Source organism: Chamaea fasciata, unplaced genomic scaffold (assembly GCF_029207755.1).
Source record: "Chamaea fasciata isolate MVZ Bird 193981 ecotype frontalis unplaced genomic scaffold, bChaFas1.0.hap1 SCAF_3, whole genome shotgun sequence".
Lineage (NCBI taxonomy): Eukaryota > Metazoa > Chordata > Aves > Passeriformes > Sylviidae > Chamaea > Chamaea fasciata.
The window spans coordinates 42,767,803-42,794,497 of NW_027094088.1; the positions used below are offsets into that span (position 1 = coordinate 42,767,803).

The 26,695-nt window shown below is 45.4% G+C and overlaps 2 protein-coding genes across 2 annotated transcripts; one reads left to right on the forward strand and one right to left on the reverse strand.

Annotated features, from left to right (window-relative positions):
- Positions 1-13,318: 13,318 nt before the first annotated feature.
- On the reverse strand, positions 13,319-19,040 carry EXOC8 (exocyst complex component 8). The gene is made up of 2 exons (XM_066178768.1): positions 17,513-19,040; positions 13,319-16,856 (listed from the first exon to the last, which is right to left on the reverse strand). The coding sequence occupies exons 1-2, from the start codon at positions 19,031-19,033 to the stop codon at positions 16,248-16,250; spliced, it is 2,130 nt and encodes a 709-aa protein (XP_066034865.1). The 5' UTR covers positions 19,034-19,040; the 3' UTR covers positions 13,319-16,247.
- A 201-nt stretch (positions 19,041-19,241) lies between these two features.
- SPRTN (SprT-like N-terminal domain) lies at positions 19,242-24,595 on the forward strand. The gene is made up of 5 exons (XM_066180443.1): positions 19,242-19,598; positions 20,785-20,884; positions 21,678-21,806; positions 22,557-22,824; positions 23,135-24,595. Exons 1-5 carry the CDS (start codon positions 19,315-19,317, stop codon positions 23,854-23,856), a joined length of 1,503 nt encoding a protein of 500 aa, XP_066036540.1. The 5' UTR covers positions 19,242-19,314; the 3' UTR covers positions 23,857-24,595.
- Positions 24,596-26,695: the final 2,100 nt, after the last annotated feature.

Here is a 26,695-nt window from a genome sequence, read left to right on the forward strand (position 1 = left end):
ATGGGGTAAAGAAACCATGTCCCTGCCTAAGCTTCTGCAGGTCCCTCAGGGTCAAGTTAAGTGCAAGCCTGATCTTGTTCTCTGAACCAGGCTTGCCTGGTGCATGCTTTAATCGGCCCAGCCTCACAAGGCTGGGTTTCATCTCAGCTGCAGACCTCAAAAGGAGGTGGCCCCTGTCTTGCCCATGTGGTCCTTGGGAGCTCAGCATCCCCACCAGTCCAGAGACACATCTCCATGGCTGGCTCATCCTCACCAGCTTTAAACCCTGGGGCTCGGGCAGGAGCTTAAGAAACAAGAGGGCTATGGGACTTAAAGGGTTCTCTGAAGCCATGTACCCCTTTTAGTGTTTCCATGAATCTGCTTCTGCCCTCAGACCCAGGGCCTTAACAGTACTTCCCTGCTCCACAGGGGTTCTGGGGTGAGTCAAGCCATTAAAAGCTGTGTGCTTCTGAGACACCAAGTCTACAGCCACATAAAATAATACAGGCTGGGGAGTGTTTTCCACTCCCAAGACCTATTGGCATGCCCAGCTATCCCCAGGGAGACAAGGTCCTGTCCCCCAGAGCAAGAGAACTGTGCCCAAACCACCTGCTGAGAGCCACCCTGGCTCCTGAAACATGCCTGGGCATTGGCTGCAGGAGTATGTGCCTGGTCTGGGACAAATTCATGCGAGGACAATGCCAACCATTTAACTGTATGGGCAACTGCCTGGACCTGTGCCCTGCCTCCTCTTTATTAATTTATTAGTAGTACCTTGCTGCTAGCCTACACTTGTATGGACAGAGAGCTTGCCATGAGTAAGGGCAATAAAGTGCCTGTAAGGGGAAAATTCAAAGCATTTTTTTGTATTGTAAGAAAAAAGGTACATTTTCCTCTGCAGTTCAATCTCTCTGGTTACTGCAGAGCTGAGTTTGGTTGATGCAGGTAGTGTGATTTTTTTGTGCTGTGTCTGGCAGAGGGAGCCTCGGTGGCCACGCATCACTGCCACCCCAGCAGATGCTGCTGCTGCTGTTATGAACAGTACTGCTACCAGGTTTAAGACAGGGATGTAATGCTCTGAGTGGCCAGCTTACCAAAGAGAACAAAGAAATGATTATAGGGACAGGGAAAAAATAAGGGGGAAAAAAAGCTTAAAGAAAACAAAGAGCCATTGACAAGAGACACAAATTAGCCGGGTCTCGAGTGTCCTTCCCCATCTGATAAAACAAAAATGTCCAGAGCAACAATTAACCAGAAAAAAAAAAAAAAAAAAAAAAAAAAAAAAAGAGGGGTAGAATATCTCTGTTTAGCTCCAGGTACTGACTACCACACAGTGCTCTCTTTTTTTGTTCTTCCCATGCTTTTAGTTGTCTTGGGTCTTGGTTAATGTAGAGCTGGTTGTATATGTGTGTGTGTGTGTGTGGTGCAGTCCCCACGGGTTTGAAAGCTGCCTTTTGCAAAGGAAGGGAGGCCCTCCTGAAGGGCAGCAAAGGAGCAAAGTGGGCTCAGAGGATACCAGGAGTGTGCTTTGGCTGCTCCTAAGGAAATACAGTTAGGGGTAGGAATTAGCACCGGAAAAGCACTCAAAACTAGAGGCAAATCAAGCAGGTGTTCAGGGTTGGGAAGACAGCACTGAATAAAAGCTATGCAACAGAAAAGGAAAGCTGTGGAGAGTGCTGCTCCTGGGCTGCTCTGGGCTACACTGGTTGTTACTGGCTCACTGGCCAGCATTGAGGTGAGGGAAGCGTGGGCTGTCCCTGCAGTAGGGCCTTATGAACAATGGGGAGCTTAACACCCTTCACTTTTGCCACAGCAAAGGGAAAGGAAATAATCCGTTCTCCACAGTATGTGGAGGTAAATAAGGAAGCAAGTAATGATCTCAAACTGCAGCATGGAAAGCTCAATACACAGATGACAAAACATACTTTCCAGAGGCGTGGATAATTGCATATTGCAGTTGCCTCCAGGGACTGAGGCATCTCCAGCAAGGTGAGACACCCAGGGCTGTCAGGAATGCTTAGGGACAGCTCATTTTGTTTCTAGGTAGCTGGGATGCAGTGGTGTTTCCTGACAATTGCTCTTTCAACCATACCTTCATAAAACAGTCCAAAGACTGTCAAGTGCTATGATTCCATGGTGCTTTCACAGACCATGGAATCATGGTCTGTGAAAGGAAAGGAAACCAGATAAAGCTTGGGGTACATTTCAGTGCTCTTGCTCCCTCACTGTAACATTTGTTTGCATGTGCAGAAGTAGATGCACCTGTTTCATTCACTTTTTCTCCATTCACTTCCCTGACCTGCTCCTCTTGTCCTGTGAATCACCTGTGTGTCCCTGAAGGGCAGCCTGAAAACCACAGGAGCAGATATCCTCATGGGAGCCCTTTAGGGTCCCTTCCTTGTGCGTGCCCAGCTGGCCAGTGCCAGGACCACTTGTCTCTGTGGGTGAGGCACACGTGGATGTTGGGTTCTGAGCAAAGCCCTGCCTGTCTCATGTGAGCTGCCACCTCTGCTTGCGAGAAGACATAATCAAGACCTGTCAGATATACAGTTAGGTACTGTTAAGTGCTGTCTGTCCTGGATTTTGGATTGCTCTGCATCAGAGAAAGATCACAGAAACAAGAAATGACACTTGTTTCTTACAGTATTGTGTTTGAAAGTAGAAGTTGTTCCTCACTATTGTATATCATTTACTTGTATCACACCATCTCTCTATGGTCTCACTGGAAAAACCTCCATTTGGTTTACGGTGGTTCCCCTTTCCTTCCCTGATGGATGGACAGGTTCAGCTGGTACCCTCGAAATTGGTGTAAATTCCTGTGACTTTTCACAGCAGCTCGTGGCACCATGGGTTATACAGTCAACATTTCCCCAACAACCTTATTGCCACAGCATGAAGCAGAAGGGGAAAGCCCTATCCTTGTTAGTAAATAATTTCAATTTCTTTTGTCAGTAAACTGAGGAAGCATGAATTGAAGGTGGAGAAATAAAAACATAATTTTTTTTCACAGTGCAGTGGGAACTGGATTCTGCAAACCCCCATGCAGCTCGCTTCCCTGTTAACCGAAGCGTAAATGTTCTTGCGTTCAAGGCCTCTCTCCCCTGACTGGAGCTCTTCTGCATGGCTTGTCCTTCACAAGCTAAGTGACAATAAGAAATTGTCCGACTTAAGCGAGGGACCTATTTCACCTCCTCGCCACACTCATTAAAAAATGGCAATGCTAAATACACTTAAAGATCAAAGGCCTGGTATGCAAAACAGGTCCTGTGCAGCAAACTGATGGGCTTTGTCACTATGGTGCTATTGCCTTGACAAGTTAAAATATCCCTTGTCAGCCTCTATGGGAGCCTAGACAGAGAAGGAACCATCAAAAAATAACTGAATACTGTCTTTGACTACAGTCACTGAATGGTTAAATTTTTTTAAAGCTTTAATCAGCTTTGACTTCAGGTTTGGCTATTAACCCACCAAGTGATCATTAACTCTACTGGCAGAATGACGGTTTTCCAGAGGATTGGTCCAAAGAAGGATTGGTTTTGGGGTTTTTTTTTGTTTTGTTTTGTTTTTGTGGGGGGTTTTTGTTGTTGTTTTTTGGGAAGGTTTTTTTGTTTATTTTTTTGTGGGTTTTTTTTTGGGTTTTTTTTTTTTTTTTCCTGAAGGACTTTAATATCTCCTACTAGCAGACAGACAACCTATTGAATCCTCTGTAAGACTCCGGGGCTGAGCAGGGAGGTATTGCAGGTTATCTGCATAGAAACACACTGCTCAGAGCTGATAAACTCACTGACACTCTATCCTGCTTTCCAATTTAACTCAAGCCTTGCTAAGCAGCAGGAGTAACCTGACTGAATTGTTGAGGGTCACAGCTTGAGGTCCTTAATCAACATTCCCAGCTTAATCAATGGGAGTTTGGCAAGCCTAAAATGCAAATCTATCCAGATTTCTGGTATTTACTCTGGTGCTTGTCCTTTTCCTTCCAGAATAGCTGGTTAAGGATTAATGTAATGTTGATGCAGAAATGATCCAATGTCAATAGAACTTCTGGGTTTTTTAGCCCTTTTGTCTTTAAAATGCCTACAGTTAAAATTTTCTAAAGGCAATTTTGCTGGTTAGAGAATGATCTGCTAATAAATGAAAGGAAGAATTCTTTTTTCATTAATAAACTATTCTGACTCACAGTCCATAACCTAAGCCACAAGACAATCCTGCCTTCCTGACTTGAGATCCAGAAGACCTAAGAAGCTGACTCTAACTCAGCAGAGAAGGGCTGGGATTGGACTGTGTTTGCTATGTGTATCTTTTTTCCGAATACAACACAGACAGAAATAAATTAGGAAAAAGCCTCTTGTACGCTGGCCCTGATTTCTCCCTGGGAATCACTGGCGTTTTGATTGCTCCCTGTGGTATGAGAATGAATTAAGCTCAGATTTATAAATAGCAGTCTAAGCACCCCTGTGCTGACAGGCACAAATGTCAGGAAATATGTAGTTAATTACACCAGCGCTGCATCTTTGAACTTCAAATTTAAGTACCTCCATCGTACCAGGGGAAGCAGAATAACACATCTGGAACTAAAAGATTCCTGCTAGACTTTTCACACTAATTATTTCCAGCTTTCTTCTAGATAGGAGTTTTCAGCAAAATGTTGTCCAATTGAAAAATTCTGATTCCTTAAAACTATTGTTTTTCTTATGAGACCTACAAAAGACAACATGCCCATTACATCTCTCAAATAAAAATAATAAGGAAAAAATTATGAATATCAAAGCATCCCTTTTTCCATTGTTGACATTTAGAATAATGTTTTCTTTACTCAAATGTCTTCTACAATTTAAATAATTTTACTTTAAAGTAATATAATAAGAAAATCTTGAAAGCAAATTTAATATTACCATTTACTCAAACTGCATTTTTATTATTTGCCTGAAAATATTTTCCATGGCTTCGTTTTTATCCCATTTTGTGACTTGACTTTTTCCATTTCAATCACCTTCTCTCGGCTGAAAATGGTAACCAGATATTTTGTGCCTGAATAAAAAATAGGATGAAATTCCAGCTAAGACAGCCCACATGTGCCTCTGGAATATGTTCAAAGAGGAACAGCAAACCTGTGCTATAGCTTTGGATAGAATAGCAAGGCTTTGCTATAAGTCAGCCAGGTAAGGAGTGCTCCACCAAACTGATCATGCTACCACCCTCCTGTACTGAGCTGCTAGCATGAGGTTCAGTAGGACCACAGAGTGGACAGGACGAGACAAAAACAGGGAGAGAATAATTTTTCTGCCTACGTTTATTGAATTTTCCCATTGCAGAAGTGCAATCATGTTGATTCACAGTTGGCAGGATGAATGTCCCAGTGTAACAAAAGCAACAGGTTTTCCAGTGTTCATTTCCAGTGCTAAAATCCCGCAGAGAAATCTGTTCCTGTGCATAGGGAGGGACTGTTCCTGATGGAGGTAAAGCTCACAGTGAAGCACCAGCTGTGGTATTGGGCAAGAAATTGCAGAGGCAGCTGCTGCCTGCCTTTCCCATGTTGCATGCCTGCGTCCAGCCCTGCAGAGCAGTGGGACCAGGAGTGCATCAGTAGTGCTGGCTGCATCCAGCACACGTGTAAAACTGCCTCCTCAGGCTCAAGCTGCGGTAAGATCATATTAGAAAGGTTTATCCAGCTCCCAGGAACGAAATAGCACCTCTGTCAATATAGTTCATAGCAGGGCCTCCGGCAAAAACCCCAGTGTATAACTACAGCCACCTCCAGTCACAGTTGTCACTGCACCTGAGGGCAGAAGCCCCAATAAAGCCTAGACCCAGGGGCAGCAGCTCTGTGACAGCTGCGCTTGCTGTGTGCCCTGGGCTGGGATGCTGAACTGCTGTGGCCGAGCTGCTGGCTCTGGGGCTGCCGGCACATGGAGCTGTGCAGCTCTGCGTGGGGCTGCTTCACAGCTTGGGTGTTGTGCTGTCTGATGATGGGCCATGGGCACGGGTGGTAGGCACTGCAGGGCTCCTGGGCTGCAGGGCTGCTGGCATGTGGGGATGCTGAAATTCGGGCATTTGGGAATACGGGGCTCGGTGCTAAGCTGCGGGTCTACAGGGTTACAGAAATCGACATTTGGATGCAAGTCTTGCCGGTGTGCTTGGTTGTGGCACTGTCGGGACACCGAGCTGGGGAGGCATGAGGCTTCCGGATGCTGGGCACAGGGAAATGTTGGGCTGGAGGGCCGTGGGATCCAAGGCCGCAGGGCCACTGAGTGGAGCGGCTGAAGGACTGCGGGGCGGCGTATAGAGGCTCTGCGGGGCTGCGAGGCTGCATGCTGGGCTAGGAAAGATGCAGGAGATGAGGAGCTGCTGCGCTGGGCTGGGCGTGGAGCTGCGGCGATCCCGGGATGCGGCAGCGGCGGGCTCCCTCTGCTGGCCCTGCTGCCTTGGCGCCCTGGAGCGGCCACGTCCCTGCACGCCCGTGCCCCGCTTCAGCCGTAGCAGCAGCCCGAGTTCACAGAGATACCCACAATATCTTGGTGGGGTTTCTTTCCCTTTGTGCATAGAACTGGCAACAGGAGCCTGCATGCCCCCTTGTGCGGTGTCCTGTGGAGCCATCGGGTTACTGATTTATTTCATTAGCCACAGCTTTGAGATCACAGCTTTGCACTCTGAGGCCAGTTTTCCACTGTCTGGAGTCACTCACAGGACGCCAAACCTTGGCATCATCCTTGTTTGCCGCTTGCTGTGGCCGTGTGTGTCGCAGAGCTGCGAGCAGGAATGACACTTGATGCCCTCAGCATCCCTCTTGTCCAAACTGCACAGCAATCCTACTAAGAACCACAACAAAATTCTGCTTATAGGTACTTGATGAATCTACCTCTCCTTCTTCCAGAGACAACGGGGGCACATACACAAGCACTACATGGTGGGAGTATTTTTATTTCCTTATTGGATACTTTTGCTTCCTACTCTCAAAAACTTCCGATATCAGGCATGTCCTGGTGCAAGTACAAATGGACTGTGCTGCACTAGTTTCTTCATCTCCTCTTGGATGAACGAAATGATTGCTCACCTGGTTCACTACTCATCAAATGTAGGCAGTGCCAGCCCCTCAGACACAGCACACAGTACAGCGAGTTTCCCAGAGCTGTCCTGTACCACTTGTGCAGTGTTAGCAGTACACCTGAGACCTGGCACAGTGTTTCTCAGCACTCACATGCTCCATGGATCACTTCTGGAGCTTTTTTTTCAAGCACACAAAACCTGATTCTTGAACTGCTCGTGAACAGCAGGAGAAAAACACACTGGTTTTTACCCAATTTTTAATTTGCAGACCCCAATATTTTCCAAAAGAGGTGCAGACCATGTATCACAAATTTAAGGAGACTGGTAACAGGGTTGGTTTTCTTAGCTCCCTTTTCCCAAGAGAAAACCCTCAGGGCCTGCAGACAATAGGCTGCAAACTGTTGGCATTGATAGATGAACTTCCTCCCCTTCCATGCAGCTTGGAAAATTGCTTGCCTGTCCCTTATTTAAATAACTGAAATATTCCAACTCCAGACAATGCTAGAGCTAATAATAGAAAGAAGGACCGGTTTAGGATTTGAGTCTCCTACCTCCTGGTTCTTTCTATCCCTCCCCACTCTCTTCTAGCACCCCCTTCTTAGATTTTCATTTAATAAGAAAATTTAATAACAAACTCAGAATGTTAACCTCCTGCTGAATATCTGTGTGAGGTCAAAGACAGAAAAATCATTTGAAAGGTATCGGTGCTTTAAGCTGTAACCTTGATGTAGGATTTGAGCTGGCAAGGTGGAGATTTACATTCTTTTCTACACCAGCAATACACACAAAAAAAAATCACTTTCTCCCTTTCCTACTCCTGACAGTCAAGCCTCAGCCAGCCGATATTCTCTGCATCAGCACCCAGGGATGGGAATCTGTCACAGAAAGGACCAAACACATATAGCTGCAGCACCAGCATGAATACAGATACACAGAGCAAGAACACATTTTTTGTTGCAGACCCCTGGAGGCAAGCTTGGCTTGCAGCTCACATAAATGTGTGCCAAGATACCTGTGTGCTGCAGTATAGGCGTGTTCAAACCCTTGCACTGCAGAATACTGGAGCTATTTTAAGGATGGGGAAGCATCTGACTAAAAAACAAGCCTTGTGTGTTTGGGCCTGGCTCATTTAAAACCCTTGTTTCTTCTAGAATATGGGAAGTAATGAAAGTGCCTGCAGTAAAATACCTGATAAGCCTCTCTTCCTCCATAGAGAGGGTAAATGCATGCCATTTTCCAATTAGCTCTTGCTCTGAGCAATTATGTTGATCAAATAATTGAATAAGTGACAGGAATGTGAATTCTGGAGACAGTTAATTTCATTCATCTGCCACTTTATAGCCTGACTTGCATGAACACATAAACCAGGCTAACGTGTTATTTATAACTTTGAAAATGCAATTATAATAGTCAAAGATGAAGAATTGTGTGTGCAGAGAGAAAGGTTCCTGCTAGTAAATTATAATAATAGCATAATGAGGGAATTTGTTCTTTATAGCCAGCCTGTAGGACAGGAAGGATGTGAGACTTGCGTTTGAAAGAGTGAACAAGGCTGGTGTCAGCATTAGCAGGTGGAGCAGTGGCCCTGACCTGAATGTGGGGCAGCTAAGCCTTACCCTCCTGTTCTGTGAGACATTGTGGGTGTCCTGCCCCAGGGACTGTCAATGAGGGCTAAACATGTTCCCCAGCTCCTCATACTCTTCTCTCCAAGTGAAGCTGAGCATCATTTTCTTGATGGAGAACCAGGACTGTGATCCTTTGCATGGAAGTGAGTGCAAGAGATACAAACAAGGTGTTTTCTGCTTGGCGTTGGTCTTGGATCAGCATCACAGTGCTCTGGGGTAAGCTCCAGTTGAGCTCGACTACAAGTTACTTGGAAAAACCCTTGAAATCAAAACCAGGTCTGTGACTTTGTATCAATCCTTCTTGCAAGTTTTCTTCATTAATTATTATTATTTTTATCATTATTATTAAAGCTCATCAGGAATGTAGACCGTTTGATTTTCTTCTTAAAGCTATCTTTAGATTGTTGTAACGGATTGTACCTTTTATCTGAACCCCCTGTAGCAACCTGGCCAACCATCCAAGGGGCACTAATTAGCAGAGATACACAGTAGTAAAAGTAGTGTGCAGGCATGAGTCACTGCCTCACAGGGAGTATTACCTGGTTGAGTCTACACTGGCTGCAAGGAGGAAATCCGTGCCATTAATTGCTTCCTGATTAAAGGCATTCGCAGTCTGGCTCTTAAATCTTCAAGGCCTAAAAACACATGCTGAGCTAAATATGGAATTTGCTCACAGTACTCAAAAACATTGCCCCAGACAGCAGGATTCAGTGTGGTAATTTTGGTTGGAAATAAACGCTTGTCAGTCTAAGCATATTTTACCCCGAGCCGAGTACTTAGAAAGTGCCCCAATCCAAACTAAAAGGCCACAGAAGGACTTGTGGGGATTTAAAACAGTTGAGCCATCTTAGTTGAGCTCTTAGCCATGTGAGGACATGCTCTTACAGGAATTAATTTCACAGGGCACGAAGCAGCAGAGGCAGAAACCCCACAGGACGTCTCAGGCTGAAAGGCTATTTAAATGGTAATAAACTTCAGCGGATGACAAAAAATAGTGACTGATTAGAGGCACACCAGGAGAGGGGCTATCTGGTGTGAAGCTGCTGGGCAGCGGCAGCACCGGGGCCTTCTGTTCCCTGCACACATCTCTTGTCACCGAGCAAACAAGATGAGGTTAATCCTGCCGGCAGGGAGGAGGCCTAATTCAGGCCAGTGGACAGCAGGAGGAAAATGCTCACCATGGGAGGTTCTGGAGCTGAGCACAATGAGGGAGGGTGGTGTGTGTCAGGAGGCTGGGACAATGGCAGCCAGCGCTGGTGTCAGGCTGGGGGGGAGCCACATCTCAGAACAGCCGGTGATCCAGCCTCGATTTGCACCCTTCCTTAAGTGTCGTCGTTTTCCCGGAGGGCATTTCCTCTACCCCAATGCGGTGTCACCTATTACAGCCGGTCAGATGAAGTGACTTTATTTTAGCATGTCCAACACTGTTATTGCTGCCTCCTGGGAAGTTGCAGACTGATGATTTATGGAGCCTGCTGCTCCCACCAAAGAAGGGGCAGGCTTTGTTTGGGACCACCATTTGTCACACAAGAGTTGAGATGTCCCAGAAACGCACATTTTGTTTACTCATGTGGTGCTGTTGCTCTGGTGCTACTCTCCCACCTCTTCTTTGCAAATTGTTTTTGCAAATTTCAAAAGAAATTTACTGATCCTCCACTCGTGAAACGTACTTTAGGATTTAATTGCCTCTGACTATAGAGTGAGCTTCCCAAATTCAGGGGGGCATCTTCAGTGTGTGTTTAAGTACCTTGCTGGGTGGAAATCAGAGGGACAAAGATTACAGATCTTTCTTTGCAAGCCTCCCAGTTCCCCTCCTCCCCATCAACTTTGTCAATGACAAGAGCAGGCACGGAGTTATATAGCCTGAATTGTGCTAGGACAAATGTATAGATTGTAACTCAACATTCAGTTTGACATCCTTCCTCCACAAAGTGAGTCTGGCACTTCTGCTGGAGAGGTTATATTGTGGAGTGGAAAAACAAATAATCCTGCCAATTGTTAGTTAGGGGGAAATAAAGCAGAGCAGAAGCTGCTTATCAGACATCTGCATTTTGAGAGAAAAATTCACTGAATCCAGAAGAAGGAAGGATTCTCTGCAGAGCATCAAGTATTCTCCTGACAATCCCATCCTGCAGGAGCTGGGGCTAGGGGCTGGGCTACTTCCTATTGTGAATACCGGGTTTCAGAAATTAATGTAACAGGAATCCCCAGACTACAGCAGTGCTGCAAAGCTCTAATTAAAACAAAACAAAGCAAAACACTTTAGTCTGACTGGCACAGATGGTTGCCTGTGAATTGTGATTTTTAGAAACAGTAGGAATGACTCAAAGTCCAGAAGTTTGGAAGAGTCTGAGGCAAAGTTTTCCCCCATCCCAGTCACTTTGGAGAAGGTCTGAAGTTCAGATCCTAATTTTGCCAAAGTTTGCGGCATTTAGATTCACATGCCTTGCATAACAATGGGTTTGGCTAACTCTTTTTTTCTTCCATGAGACTTCTGATTTTGTTTGGAACAGTTTCTGGAGGACAGAGGAAGAACTGTGTGTCTTGGTGCAATTAGATAAAGAGCTGTATGCTTCTATTTTTTTTTAATAACTTGAAAACATCATTAATCCAAGCATCTCCAAGGTTTTCCCAAACAGTAGTGAAGTGAACACTACCTGCTCCTTCCTTCTGGTGCACCTTCCTAGTGCATTGCATTCACTACTCACATGCCAAGATATTATTAGCACATCTCAACAAGATTCCCAGCAGCTTGAGGGCCACATCACATTTTGGGCAATCTAAGCCCACGCCTCAGGGTCCAGTTCCTGCCTTGACACGAAGAGATCAATCTTTCCACTTTTGCGCCAGCTTTGCTCTGGCAGTGGATGGTGAGAACAGACGGAATGCAATCGTGTCTGCTGGTGTTCCCTGCGAGGGGATGCTCCCCAAGGCACAGCTCCCGTGGGACCCCCGCTGGTGGCCCTGCGCCACCTCAGCTCGCTTCAAGAAATTTGGGGAGCAGCTCCTCTCCATCCTCCCACAGCATCTTACGCTTGGGTGGGAAGCAGGATGCTCTGCCCATTGAAAGGAATGTGCCTCCTGTGTGGGGAGGGAGAGAGAATAAATACCACAGGGCCTCAGACGGGTGATCTAAAATTGCTTTAAAACTGCCCTGATCAGCCACATAAAGCCCCAGGAAGGGTACTGCTGCTCAGTGGTCAGCACAGGCCAGGTCCCTTGCCCATACTTTATCTCTGCTGTGTCAAATTGAGCACATCGGTAGCAGATAATCTAGTTCAGCTTGTAACCCTGAAATTGAGAACTGTATTACAGGGCATGTTGAGGCTGCTGTGCTGTATAAGCAAAGTTTCCTAAATACACAAGAGGTAACAACTCTGTGTCCAAGGTGGCTCAATCAAATTCTATATATTACTCCAGTCAATATCCCTTGAAGTGGTAAATGACATAAAACTATTTTCCCCACGGTTAGAAGTGTTTCTCTCTCCACTACCCCTCAGACTTTGTAGGGATCAAAGACGTATCACAACTTCTGAACTTGTGAGGAAAAAGATGGCTATGGTCACAGAGTTGCTTGACAGATAAGCCCCATGGAGGTTTGATTTTCATCAGAGAAAATACACCAAAGAGTCTGCAAAACTACTAATATTTTTAAGTAAAAGGTAACCCAGTTAAAAACAGTTGAAACAGTTGGGCAGCAAAGGGAATACAAAGAGTGTGTAAGTTATAATGATAGGTGGTGGGGACCTTTTGTGTTACCGTGCTGGAGTGTGAGTCTGCGCTGCAAGCGTGAAATTACACAGGAATTTCAGTCCAATATGAAGTAAAATGACCAGAGGTCACACAAACTTGACTTTGAGAAGTCACTTACGTGAACATCTTACATGAGACCTAAAACTGCAGCTGGGACAAGCAACTTTTCATGTCTCTGCAGGGGCTTGAAGTATAGCAAGTGTTTTTCAGGCAGAACATAAGTCACATATTGGTACCTACCTTAAACAAAAGCAGAAAGGCGAGATACTCTGAAGGACACCAGCCAACGGCACAGAAACACCTCAGGAAAACATGAAGAACCAAAAAACAAACAGTACAAGAACTAGAAAATGCAGAACACAATGACTACCAAGGAACAAAAAAGACCTGAACCTAACACCTGGATCATTCTCTGTAGCATGCTTCTTCCCTCAGCATGCTACCCAAAACCTGCCAAGCCACACTGCAGGGCAGAAGAGCTTCCATGCCTGTGCCTGCTCCAGCTTGCTGAGGTTTCAGTGCACAAAGCTCCACCTAGTGAGGGGACAGGCTGTACTACACATTCAGCATCCAAGGTAAGTATGGATGGACTCCAGACAACAAAAAGGTCTGCAAGACACAAACCCTTCAGCATTATGCTGCCTTGGTGTTGATAATCCATCATACACACACCTGAAGCACCATCAGAGGAGAGTACAGCCTCTCTTCTATGTCCAGAAACATTTTCTTCCAGCGTTACCTCGCTGAAGTGACTCTGTAAGAATGTAACTGTAGTGATACCACTCGGCTTTCATCAGCTGGCTGCTGCTTACCTCTCCCTCCCAAGGGACTGACCTGAAGCTCTCGGACTTCACTGGGAGTCCAACTTCAAACCAACATCTTCTTTCTGATGATCAAAACAAACACACTACTAGTGCTGTATGTCCAAAAGTTTTAATACATGGTCTTCACTGTTCAAAAAAGTTATTGCATTAAATTCTAATACATAAATTCATCTGAATTTAAAAAGATCATTTTACACAATTTTGTCACAGCAGCTAAAGGAAAACAGATTTTATACGCAGTTGTTTCAAAAAAACCCAATATTAGTTCTTTCTCAAATCAGCAGAACTATTGTCGTATCATTCAGTAGTTACTGCAAATCCCAACTTGAACAACACAATGGCCACAAGTGTACAGCTTAGGAAAAGGAAACTGCCAATCCAAAACTGAAATTTATGACTCAGCCTACACTGATTTTTCTCTTAACTAAGTTAACATAAAAGGGTGTTTAGTTTAATTCCACACCATATTCTTTATGTTACTATTTTTCTTTTATTATGACTTTAATAGATTCACAAGTTACAAAATATCAATGCCACTTAAAGCAGTTTATACAAATCCACACCTGTTTGAACTGTGAGGCAAAAGAACATGATGCTTGATGACCCAAACGACAAGCCAGATTCCCTGATACATTAAAACCAACATCACTGTAAGCCCACTGCTCCATGGATGACGGCAGAGACAAAATCAGTAGGCTCAGTGTGCCATAAATAGATTGATGAAGGGCTCAGTGACAGAGGCATAACAGGACATGTGGCAGAATTACATTCTACATTTCATCCTCTGATGAGGGTAAGCTGTGCTACACCAGCTCACAACAGAAGCATGAACAGGGCTCTCCTCCTTTTCAACCTCATGTTAATGCTTGAGAATTGGGAAACTACAATTCAGCTATTTGCATAAAATCCCCAAGCATCACAATAATTAGTATAGAGTTCCAGATCTAACCCTTCTCTTTCAAACACACACACACAAAGGTAAGGCTCATCTGTATTTATTATGCTTTCTTCTGCTGTTAAAAAAAAAAAAGAATTATACCTGTGTTCACAGAAAAAAAAGCCAACTCTTCTCCGTCTCCTCCAAAATATCCACACCACAGAGAGCTCTCATTTATAACTCACTTGAAAGTATTTCTCAGATTAGGTTGACACCTTTCCCACTTTAAACAGATGACAGATTGTATTACTATGCTATACCTCACTAGGTTCTGATATCAAAAACAGTTTACTGAAATAACACTAATAGGACTCTCTCTCTTTGACAGAACATGTTACACAAGTTCTAACTGTCACTGTCCCTGTCCCTTAAAATAAAAGTAGAGCTATTTCACTAGTTTTCAATCAATGTAATCTGGGAGCAACAAGTTACCCTTTAAAAACATTTTGTATGACTTTGTGAGTTGCTAGCAAAAGGCCCAAACGCTGAAAAGCAAGAGACAATAGGATGCTTTGCAAAATCTGACAGTTCAAAAGGCATCCAAAGAGCAAGAGAACAAAACCCAACTGAGTGAAAAACTGCATTGAACTAGCACTATGAAAATAGGGAGAAATTAAGAAGCTTTAGTATAACAGTTACACAGAATGTTTTACTAGTTATACCTTTTGTTTGTTCAGGCAGTCACAAGGCATTCAGAACTATGATACAAACTGCAAAAACTTTAATTTTAAAGCCTTACAGGAATAGGATATTTAGTTATTCCAGTTAAGGACATTTTTGAGGGACTAATACAAGTTTCCTTAGCTGCAACATGATTTTCTCACAACTAAGAAAGTTTGCACAGAAGCAGAAGAAGTTTGCACAGCTTAGAAGTTGAAGCTGTGAAGACATATACTGCACGAGACAGCCAACACCATTCAATCCAAAGATTGAATTTGTATAAACTTTCCCCATCAACATTAAAATTGCCAACCAAATCCTTGTGATTTCTGCAAAAAAGATAGTTCTTCTTGCTTATTGCTGTATTACAGGAAATTATGCTAGCTCTCACAGGAGACAGCATATACTTCAAAGTTCACATCTCTTACAAAAAGCCTCACAGTCTCTTCTCAGAAGGTGCTGCTTCTGTACAGCAAAACTAGCTTTCCATTTCTTCCAAATGAAACAGCCCCTTTCTCTGCCCTGCATGTCTCAAGAGCATTTATGCCTCTTCACTATGGTTCCAAACAGGAGATGACGGCACATAATGCATTTGTGACAGCACCTCAAACAGTGCACACTTCACTACATGGACATGACCCCAATTAGATCCATGAGAAAACATGGAAGAGGAACACAAAGAGGAAGGGGAGCCATTTATTCTCACTTCTCTTGAAGGGAACAAATGGTTCTGACAGCAGGTTTGTTTTCAGACAGCTATAATTTAGGCTGACAGGCCAGCTTATTAAACAGAAGAAGCCCCTTCACCCAAACACCAGAACCTATACTAAAAACATTTTTATTTCAGTCTGCCTCTGAAATGAATGAAGACAATCTCAATGTTAAAGGTAAGTCTACACTGCTACCACAAAAATCACACTGTGCAAATCCATGTCATTTATCTGCAGTGCTGAGTCACATCTGGGTGGTGGATGTGCCTTCCTGAATACCACACCCTGGAAATGCTTCAGCACATCCCCTCCTACCAGAACACTGCCTTAAAAAAGAATTGCTACAGTGACATGATGAGAGTTGATCTTTTCCTGCCATCTGCTGTATATGTGTGTAAGACTTTCACAAACAATTGGCCAAAAATTGTGTATTACAGTTATTTCCCAAGTCACAAATGCTACAGAAGCCCTTCGTACAGGACATGCTGTCCAAGGACACGTGACCTCCACCTTCTCACTTCCCTAAATCCCGTCCACCAAGTAAAGCATTGCATGCTTGCAGGCATTGATTCAAAGTCTTCAGCTTCTGGAATGCAGCAGATAAGAGTTCTGCATCTTTCAGGGACTCAAAAACCCCCCGTTCAGTTCATCTGTTCAATATACAACATCTTCAGTAAGTGCTGCCACCTTGTTCCCAGGAACAGTTAGGGTCACTTCACACCACAGAGGTGGTACTTTCCGGATTCACACGCATCAATCTTGAGGCATTTCTCAGATCCTGGAGCTGCTTGGCTGGCTTTCCAACTCCTTCCTCAAACCTTTTTTCCACAACAGGAAGGACAGTTTCATACAGGAAAGAGGCATTCTGCCTAATGAACGCTTTTTTCTCAGGGTCCTGTTCACACCGTAAACTGTAATCGACATGCTGGACAGCCACCAGGATGATTTCCACGAGACTCTCCAGAAGAACCATATGCAGCTCTGGAAAGTAAAGCTTTAATGCTTCCTCCAAAAAGGCCATAGTCTGCTTAGTGAAAGCAACTACAGTGTAACTGAGGTTGACCCAGCAGTCATCACCCGTGTATTGGTCAAAACTGCCCACCCCACAGCTCCTCATCTCCTCCCTGAGCTTCCCCAGAGCCTCTGGAGTCATCAGGTTCATCTTTCTCCACATCTCCTCAGAGTTGCGGTGCTTGGTGGCCTCGATGATGATATCCTTGTAGCTCTGTAAAGCACCTTTGATATCCTTTACCAGGAGGGCATGAATGATGAAGGTGAGATCCAGTCCAATCTCGCTCAGCTGCTTGCAGTGCTCTTTAGCTACCTGGGATAACAAAGAAAAGCAAAGGATGTTATTACTGTGCAGGCTCCCTTTACATCTTACACGTTTATCAAATTTATCTCAGAAAACTGAAAAGTGTTACTCACACTTATTTCTCATGCTTTAAGAATCCCATTAATGAGAAATTAATAACTGAAAGATACACCCTGGCTGTCAAAAATACTCTGGACAATTATACTACAACCCACTCACACATAAGCGCTTTTTTTTTTCCCCTCCTCCCCGTTAGCAGCTGAAAGAAAGCATAACCTGAGAAAGTTAGTCTTGCAAAAAAAGTATGAAAATGTAGCTAAGGACAGCTCTGGAAAACAAAGAGAAAATTTTGACGTACTTATAATTCAGGCGTAGCTTATAAGACCTCCTACTAGTTAAAGGCAAATTAAGAATCAACACATTTTGCATTCCTGATAAAGGCAGGGTTTTCCTTGACACGTATTATAGCCTTCAGGCTCTCCTCTGTTTAACTGAAAAAACCCAAACAAACCTCGAATGAATATTAACCTTTCAACTCAGGAAACATCTCTGGAGACCCACACAAGAGTCAACAACTACACTAGAGTTAGAAAAGAGAATTGAAAGCTTTGAAGCCTTTGTTTCAGCTATTGTGCCCCACCAACACCCTCTTTGGGCTCTCTTACCTTGACGCACTCTGCCGCAGTTGACAAACTCTCTTTGCTATCAAATACTTGCTTACTGAAGGCATCCACAAACATCCTCATGGACGAGCGGGCCCAGACAACAAAGGCCGAGTAGCAGCCGTTGTTGCCGGCGAAGTCCGTCTCAAACTCCCTGGCCGTCTCCAGGAGGCTGGTGAAGAAGACATGGCAGAGCTTGTGGATGTAGAGCAGCGTGGCGCCCTCGATGCGCAGCTGCCGGATGGCCGTATGCACCGCGGCCGCCCGGTTCTTCAGGAACAGCTCGCAGGCCTTGGTGGACTGGCCCAGGCGGATGAGCTGGGACACGGCTCGGCGGGTGGCCCGCGGGCCTCCTCGCAGCGAGCGGTCCGGAGACAGCTCGAACACCAGAACATCCGTGAGCTGCCGGACGCGCTCATCCACCTTGGCTCGCAGCTCCTTCACGGGCTGGCTCACAGGCTTGTCCGCCAGGTACTCGTTCAGTTTATCCAAGAGGTCCACCGCCCCCTCGAAGTCGCGCTGGGCAATGCACACGTCCAGGTCCTCGGGCAGCTCCTGGATCCACTCAAGCGAGAGGTCAACAACCTCCTCCTCAGCGGAGGGCTCATCCTCCTCCTCGTCCTCATCCTCGTCGAAGGGGTTGGTGGATTCGGGGGGCGCTGGGGCGGGCCGGGGCAGGGCCTCCTGCTCCAGGCGCCGCTTCTCGCTGAGAGCGCGGTTGCGCTTGGTCTCCTCCAGCACCTCCAGCCACTCCTTCTTGATCTTGGCGTTCTCGGCCTGGAAGATGCGGCTCTCGGGGAACATGAGCAGCTTGAACATGTCCTTCATAGGCGGGTTGTCCTTGACGTTGACCACGGCCAGCCCGTCGAGGGGGTACAGGGCGTCGTAGCGGTAGGCGCCGCGGCGGTTGGGCAGGGCGGTGGCCACGAGCAGGCAGTCGTTCATGAGGAAGGCGTGCACCCGCTGGATCTGCGCCATGTGGTCGGCATCGTACTCCACCAGGTCGCCGTTGTAGACTAGGTACTTGCCAGGGCTCTCGGGCAGGAGGTCGCGGCAGCCCTCCACCTTCTCCAGGAGGGTGGTGAGAGTGCGCTGCCGCCCCTCCTCGTTGGCCGCCGCATCCTTGGCCGACAGCGGCAGGAAGGGGTCGGCGGCGGCGGCGCGGCGGGCGCCCAGCGCGGGGTCGTCGCGGTCGGCCTGGAGGAGCAGGGCCTGGGTGACGGCCTCCATGATGCCCTTCTGCTCGGTGAGGATGTGGCTGAGCTGGTACATCTCGCTCTCCAGGTAGCTGATCTCCCGCGCCGTCTCGATGAATTGCCGGTAGTTTTGGTAGACGTTGCGCTTCAGGCTCTGCGCCGTCTCCTCGCTCAGCGCCTGGATGCGCTGCCGGTGCTCCTGCAGGTCCCGGTCCCCGTCCGACTGCTGCGACAGCTGCTTCACGTACTCCCCCGCCGCGAAGCCGCCCGACTCCAGCTGCCGCCGCAGCCGGCTCCCGCCGCCGCCCTCGCCCAGCGACAGCGCCATGTCCGCACCGCCGCCGCCGCCGCCGCCGCCGCCCGGTACTCGCTCCGCCGCTACCGGAGACACCGCGCCTGCGCCCCGCGGCACGGCAGCAGGAGCGGCTGCCTGCGGTGACGCGATGGAGCCGCGCCGGGCGGGGGCGGAGGGAAGGGGAGGAGGGGACACGGGGACGCTGCGGCGCACGCACCCGGAAGGACTCGGCCCGCGGGTCGGTGCTGTGCGTGCGCCGCGGCGGACGCGGATTCCGGTTGTGCCTGTGCCGGCCGACGGGAGCTGCTCTCGGGATGGAGGACGAGGATTTCTTGTTGGCGCTCAGGCTGCAGAAGGAGTGGGAAGAGCAGGACAAGGTAGCGGCAGAGGCGGCGGCGGCGGCAGGAGCAGCAGCAGCAAAGCGCTCTGATGGCGCTCCGTACCGCTCGTCCCTCCGGCCGCTGTCGGTGGTGGACGAGGCGTGGGAGCTGCTGGACCCCAGCCCCGACGTGCATGCCCTGTTCGTGCAGTTCAACCAGGCGCTCTTCTGGGGCAAGCTGGACGCTGTCACGGTGTCCTGGAGCCCCCGCATGACCAGGTGCGGCACCGGGGCGGGGTGTGGGTCCGAGCGCCGGCCAGGCTCCCGGGGCTGCCTTTTCCCGGGGGCCGGGGGTGTGTGGGGGCGGTCGCCAGAGCCGGGCAGGCGGCGGGGGGGCCGATCCTTGTGTTTGGGGAGCTGCCCGGCCTGCCTCCGCCGGCGCCGGCAGCGGGCGCGGGGTCGGAGCGTTGGGAAGGACCGGCGCCCCTGGAGCCGCAGCTTGTGTCGGGGAGGAGCTGTCACTTGTCACTCCGTGCTGCTCCTCGCTGTGCCCCGCTAGCGCCGTGCCGGGACACCAATGTCCCGCATCTCTGGCAGAGCCCCTGCGGCGGGACATGAGTTGTTTCCTTTGCCTTGCATCTGTCGTCCCTGGCAGCCATCAATGGTTTTCCCCGGCGTGCAGGCAAGCCGGAGGGATGTTAAACCGGAAGAAATTACTTGGTCTGAGATGGTGTGTGTGGAAACCTCATGTGGTCGTGTTGCTCTTCTGGTTCTGAGTCTTGATGATAGTTTTACTGCACGGCAGAAAGGCAAATATGAACCAATAATAGTACATCAGAAAAAATTAGAATAGACTAGGAAGGGGAGTATAGAAGAAATCTGAGGTTAAAAAACCCTAGGAATCTTTGAAGTGCAGTCTGCAGTTCTGCAGCGGATGCAATTGCTGGCGGCTGGAGTCCTGCTACCTCATATCCTCTGCTGGTTGCAATATTCTTTAGACATTTGGAAATAGTTGGATATTGCACTGATAGGACTAACTCAGTAGGACTAACACAGACAAAAAAAGTGGTGTTTGCTGGCTTAACGTACAGAAGTGAAGGTGTGTGTAGGTTCGGTATGAGTCAAAAGTTGATGAAGGGTGGGGGCTGAAATTGCAACAACCAGAAATTAAGTCAGTGTTTGCTGCCAGCCTCCAGCCTCCGTGTAGTGTATTTCAGTCCATCACAAGGAAACATTCTTCTGCCTTCAGAACAGGTTTTTCTACTCTAAGGAACTTGTGGGGTTTTTTTTCTTTGCTTAACAATGCTGAGTTTTTCAAGTAACTACTCAAAGTGATTTTATTCCGTGTTCTGAGTGACCTAGCATGTGTTTACAGGGGATAGCTTTTTAACTTAAATTCTCCATTTTCTTCAAGTGCTACAGAAGCAAGTAGATTTTCATATTTTCTTTCTGTTTTTCCTCTCAGCTCTGCTGGCATCTGTTCATATCACGAAAGAAGTGGGTTGTGTTCCATTCGTCTCAGTGAGCCGCTTCTAAAGTTACGGCCAAGGAAGGATCTTGTGGAGGTATTTGAACCTGGGTTATGAATCTGCACACAAAGTGTATTGTGCCCACTCCACCCCTTCATACAAGCATTTTAGATTTCATACTGGGATTCTTTTAGGCAGTAACTTACAGATCATAAATTAGTGGTGGCTTTACTGTTACTTTTGCATGGCTTGTGTTGCAGTACCGTGGTAGTCATTAATTTTATGTTTCCAAGTGGGCAACTCCAAGTAGAAGTCTGAAGTCACTTGTTTATTTTATTGACTTTATATAGAGAAAAAAAAAACACCCCAAGTTTTTAACTCCTAAATTATCCTTGAATATTCAAAGCAAGCATGGACTGTAGTTTCGAAAAGGCCAACAGCAGAAAATAAGAATATAGAATATGACTTAACATGACTTTTTGTTGCTTTGTGGGCCTCTGCCAGAGCTGCTGCTTTGAGCTGGCTGAACATTCAGATTTGTCTAAGAACAGAAATGCTGTAGAGTTTCAACCTGCTCAAAAGTGGCTCTTTTTTGGGGTTGTGTAGGGGATGATGTCTTTAAAGATTTTAATTTGAGGATTATTTCTTCTTTTTGGGGTGCTGCTTATTGTCATGATATTCTGCAGCATATTTTAGTGATGTGGGAATAGGGGTAATTTGATTTGATAGATCAAAGTATTATGTTTTTATGACGCTGACTGAATATGTGAATGATCAAAGATAAGATCAGTACCACAATCAGTGTCGAAGAGTAACATACTCGCAGCTTAAACATGAAACTGAAAATACAATGCTTTTCAGCCAATATCTGATGGTTGCATCATTTCAGACCCTGTTGCACGAAATGATCCATGCCCTGCTCTTTGTTACTCACAACTACAAAGATCGTGAGTCTCATGGACCAGAGTTCTGCAAGCACATGCGTCGCATTAACCTCTTGACTGGAGCCAATGTCACAGTAAGAGTGATCCTCTTCACCTGATTTAATGGAGCTCTCTTCCTCATTTGGTGTTTTACTTGACTGGTGCAGAGTAAATAATGTTCTTGTTAGACACTCCTCAGTTGGTACCAATAGAAATTTGCATCCAAGTGTGTGCCAGTTCCATAGTTACTTTGTTGGGGATGGTGGTGGGAACAGGTTGAGGAGGATCTGGTGAGTTGTTAGTCATAAAATTTTCAGGTATGTTTTCTGTAAGAATTTTTCTTTAAGCTTTTGTGGTAGACTAGAAACAGCTTAATGGTAGCAGGGACAGAAGTGCTCCATGTGAACAGCAGTCAAGATTTAAGTCAATAGAGGGGAATGATATTTATGTTAATATTTAAAAATAATGTGTTTAATAAGATCAATTAAGGTAATAGCTGAAGGGAGAATACAATACTGGTATTGTTTGCAATGCATTCTAAACAGTCCTTCTTCTAGGTGAAATTGTAGGTAGATTTCTGAAGTCATTTTACTGCAGTTCAAACAAGATAATCAGGACATATTCCTACACATCTTGTCTTTTTTTAAAAGCTTTATTTTAATGGTAGCTAAATGTTGATCAAATTTTGCTCAGGTCCACCTCTGTTAACTGCTAATATAAAAATCACAGCAGTAGTGGAAGGAATTGAATGGAAATGGATTTTTAAAAAAATATTTTAGAGCTAGCGGTATAGAATTTGTAACTTCCTGAATGACTGGGTTTTTTGTTTGTTTGTTTTTACATAGATCTATCACAACTTTTATGATGAGATTAATTTGTACCGCCAGCACTGGTGGCGCTGCAATGGCCCCTGCCAAAGCAGAGCGCCGTACTTTGGGTACGTGAAGCGCTCAATGAACAGAGCACCCTCTGCACATGACTTCTGGTGGGAGGAGCATCAAAGGACCTGTGGGGGCACCTTCACCAAAGTGAAGGAGCCAGAGAAATTCTCAGAGAAATCCAAGCAGAAAACTCAGGCAGCAAAACCACCACACCCCAAGTCAACTAACAAAGGTATTTTATTATTATTTTTTTTTCTTTTCCAAACTGATTTTTGTCCAGACATTTTCTTGAACGAATATGGACCAAACACTGCATAAGCTTGGTTTAGATGTTACTGTTACATAGCCAAAGAACAGGGCCTGTTTGTGTGTGCATTTCTGGGCTGCTCCTCAACTGAATTGTCTACAAAAGGCAGTTTAGTTTGATGCATAATTTTCAAGCAGCGTTATTTTTTTTGTGTGTGAAGCACCTCAAATACTAAGCCCATGATTATTTTTTTAATGAAAAAGTTATTAACTTATTTTTTAATCTGATTTTGCAGGCAAGACGCAAATGCATGGTATGCAAGACCTGACTCCTTTTAGTGGGACAGGGTATCGGCTTGGAGGAGGGGATGGTGTACTTTCAGAGAAAAACACAAATGCCAGCAGCTCCACTGGAAACAGTGAAGCACATGGCTCACTGCATCACTCAACAGTAAGGACAATACCAATCCCTAGAAAGGAGATAAAACTGGAAAAATTACCCCATCATGGCATCTTCCCACTTCATACCAATGGTGCCAGTGAGAGGAGCAGCTTATCTTTAAAGCGTGAGTTTCCGAAATCCTCTGCTGCGAATACAGAAGACGATGAGAACGACTGTGGATTGCCTGCAAGGATTGCTCGTGTTGCTGAAGATACATCAAGCCAAGGCTCACCAGTTGGCAAGAGGGCTATGCCATCTTCTAACTGGTCACCAAAACAAATTTGTTTGGAGCAGACCCCAAGAGCTCAGGGTGCATCTGAGAAGAAAAGCTTAGAATGTGTTAATACACTGCAGCGATGGCCAAAAGAGGATGACAAAACTGCCTTTGAAAAGTATTTCCTCAAAAAGGAGGGTACCGATGTCACTACAACTACAAAAACCAGAGCTGAATTTACACAGTCCTCTGCAAGTCCTAGCAATCCTGTGAGGCAGGATAGAAGAGTCAGTTGTCCTGTCTGTGAGACTGACGTTTTGGAATCTAAAATAAATGAACATCTTGATACTTGTCTTGTGTAAAACAACAGAAAGTTTCTTAAAAAGATAAACCAGGGCTGGAAATGTTTGAAAAGTAATTGCTCAGGGTTTGCTTAGCCATGGCTACACTCCTGTGTGCCTGTTCTGAAATGAAATTTAAAATGTAACTGACCTCCATATCCTCGCACAAGTACGTAAAAATTGTGTGTAATGCTGCTAGGAATACTGGTAAAGACTGCTGCTGGACATGTCATAAAAGCTTTCATGATTTCCTAGTCAAACTTCCAGTGCTATACAGGACAAATTAGTAATGAAGTGACATTACCTGCCAGTCTTTATTTTGCTGCTTCTGGAAGCCAGCCAGGTTTGTGGTTAGCAGGCCTGTTAGTTGAGTACTAAAGCCATTGTGCCACAAAAAGTTATGAGTGCCAGGCACATGTGTTTTCTATGTGAGCTCCCTGAAATGTTCTCTTGCTGCACTAAGGTATTTAACGGGTTAAACAGTTTGATTCCTTACAATCAGCAAAACTGATTGTGTGTTTGCTTAAACATAAAAATTGTTTGTATAAATAGCTTTTAAACAAAGTTGTTTTATATCTTGTCACTTTAATTTTAAATGGCTGTATCAGCCTGGTTTTATATGATTACAGTATTACTCCTGCTCTCTTTACTAATTCTAAATGCTGCATATTTTAAAAAATATTGACACTACAGAAGCTTAATGTAAATTACTTTGTTCTTGCATACTTCAAATAAATTCTTACTGAAATTTAATTTTTCACTAAGCCTGGCCATTTTGTGTCACTTACCAGTGGGTTCACTTGTATATTTGATTACAGTCTTGTTTATTAGAGCCTTTCTGTATTAACAGAAATTTTCTTTTTCTTCTTAAATTTCCCTGTAAAAATAGGTGCTAGTGAATACAGATTGTATCAACTGCTGCTTTCTCCATCCTGTTTTTAAAACAGTTTCACTATTGCTGCACTTCTGTGAAAAATTTTCAAATACTGATAGTAAAACTTGCTTTGCCATGTTAATTTTCCATACTTCCTTCTCGAAGCTGCAGCATTTATCAGTGTTTCCAGTGATACTTTACATTTGCAAGGACAGGACTACCAAGAAGTATTTGTATTACCTTGTGTTTTTAAGATGAGGATGAGAGTTGCACCACAAAGCATCTCTCACATCATGAAACATTTTTGAGAGATATTTCCATTAATATTGCTCTCTGCAGTTTCCTCATTTGTCTTTCCTACTGTGACAGATGGGAGTAAAGGAGAAGGATTGTGGGTATTTTTAAATGTGGGGCTTTTTCCCTAATGTCTTCTTTTACTTCTGAATTGTTCATTTGAAGGACAAACAGAAAACGAATGAAGAATTTAGTGAATAGTGTAGCCTGTTGAGGGAGGGGGGAACTTAAGCTGTGGGCAAGTCTGTCCCTCATATACACATGTCCTAAAATAGATGATTGTCCGAACAATTGAGCAATTCTGGATAAGCTATGGAAAAATAGCACCTCTGTCATATGTGTTTGGACAAGGAAGTATTCTAATACCAGGATCTCTTTTATCCAGAGAGGAAGGCTTTGCAGTTGCTATTTATTGCAGGCTGTTATTAATGGGTCATGGCCAGCTTCATTTTGGGTATGTGACTACGAATGCTGTTTCTGTAAATTGTTGTACCCACAAGGACAACGATGACTACCAGTACGTTTTTTAAATACACTGCTCAATTTGGGTCAAAGGCGAGAAATTTCATCTTCTCTATCGGTTGTCTTTGTCCTTGAGTGAGTTTAGATACTGCCTGGAACAGCACAAGCTGTCAGTGAGCCTTGAACAAACATGCTTCACTGAAGTGCAGCGTGAGTTGCCTGAATGGAAATCTGAGCAGCAAGTTAATAGACTCGATTTCTGAGGGAAAGCAGCTATGAAGGAGGGTCTGGCCTGTGTCTGCATTTCGTCACCAGAAGGTTCCACAAACTGAGGTAAAAAGCCATCTCATTGTGTGGTGACCTACTGGGGTTGCTCTGCATAATTCAGAGAGGAGTTCCAGAGGTTAAAATTACCTAAGTGGGGGTTACTTGGCCCTTTCATCATCATTAAAGACTGCTCTTCAGTTGCCTTGAAACTGGTTATCAGGCAAGAAATGTTAAATTTTAGCAATTATTTAGTACTTTATGGAAATGTTATCAAAGAAGTTTTTAGAACACTTGAGTTCTGTTGAAGCAGTGGGAAGAATTTTTCTCTGGGCTACTAAAATGTATTAGTATCTTGCAAGAAGATCTGCAATAGAAATAGTCTATTTTAGAACATATTTTAAAAGCAATAGTGTGCATTCATCTCTCCCTTAGTCCAACCTCTGTTTGTTTTCACCTGGCATATCTGGGTCACGTGGGAGAAATGTATTTTCACAGCCAGTTCAACCCTAATGCCTGTGCATAAGCTGATGAGGAAGCTATTTATGTCTAGGTGGAAGCAGGCCCCTCAGGCAGGACAGGCCCTGCTGCTCAGTGTGGAATCAGGAACCCATTACCTGAGCCCCCTTTCTAGGAACTTTTTCCAAAAGAACAACTGGAGAAATATTGCTGATTTGGAACAGGCTGTGCTACCTGCCTCTGGGCCAGCATAATGAGGGTCACCAGGTGGTAATCTAGTACAAAATCAAAGGCTAGAGAGGGCTTGGTCATAACTGGACAAGAAGTGAACAATGGTTCCTGAGGTGCAAAGTAGCTCTTCAAACTTCAAAATTCCCTTGGTGCAGCAGGAGGATGAGCAATAGACTAAATGGCTTGTGAGGGTTTTCTTCCTTGTGTGTTCTTCTGGACTTCCTCAGTTCTCTTGCATTTTCCATACACACAGCACCTCTTCAAGTAAAGCAAGAT

What these genes read in the sequence shown, in the direction of transcription:
- SPRTN (XM_066180443.1), top strand. Translation starts at nt 19,315, where the DNA reads ATGGAGGACGAGGATTTCTTGTTGGCGCTCAGGCTGCAGAAGGAGTGG. An exon ending in TGGAGCCCCCGCATGACCAG is followed by an intron (nt 19,599 to 20,784) that starts GTGCGGCACCGG and finishes TTTTCCTCTCAG; the next exon opens with CTCTGCTGGCATCTGTTCAT. An exon ending in TGACTGGAGCCAATGTCACA is followed by an intron (nt 21,807 to 22,556) that starts GTAAGAGTGATC and finishes GTTTTTACATAG; the next exon opens with ATCTATCACAACTTTTATGA.
- EXOC8 (XM_066178768.1), bottom strand. Translation starts at nt 19,033, where the DNA reads ATGGCGCTGTCGCTGGGCGAGGGCGGCGGCGGGAGCCGGCTGCGGCGG. An exon ending in CTGCGGCAGAGTGCGTCAAG is followed by an intron (nt 16,857 to 17,512) that starts GTAAGAGAGCCC and finishes TTGTTATCCCAG; the next exon opens with GTAGCTAAAGAGCACTGCAA.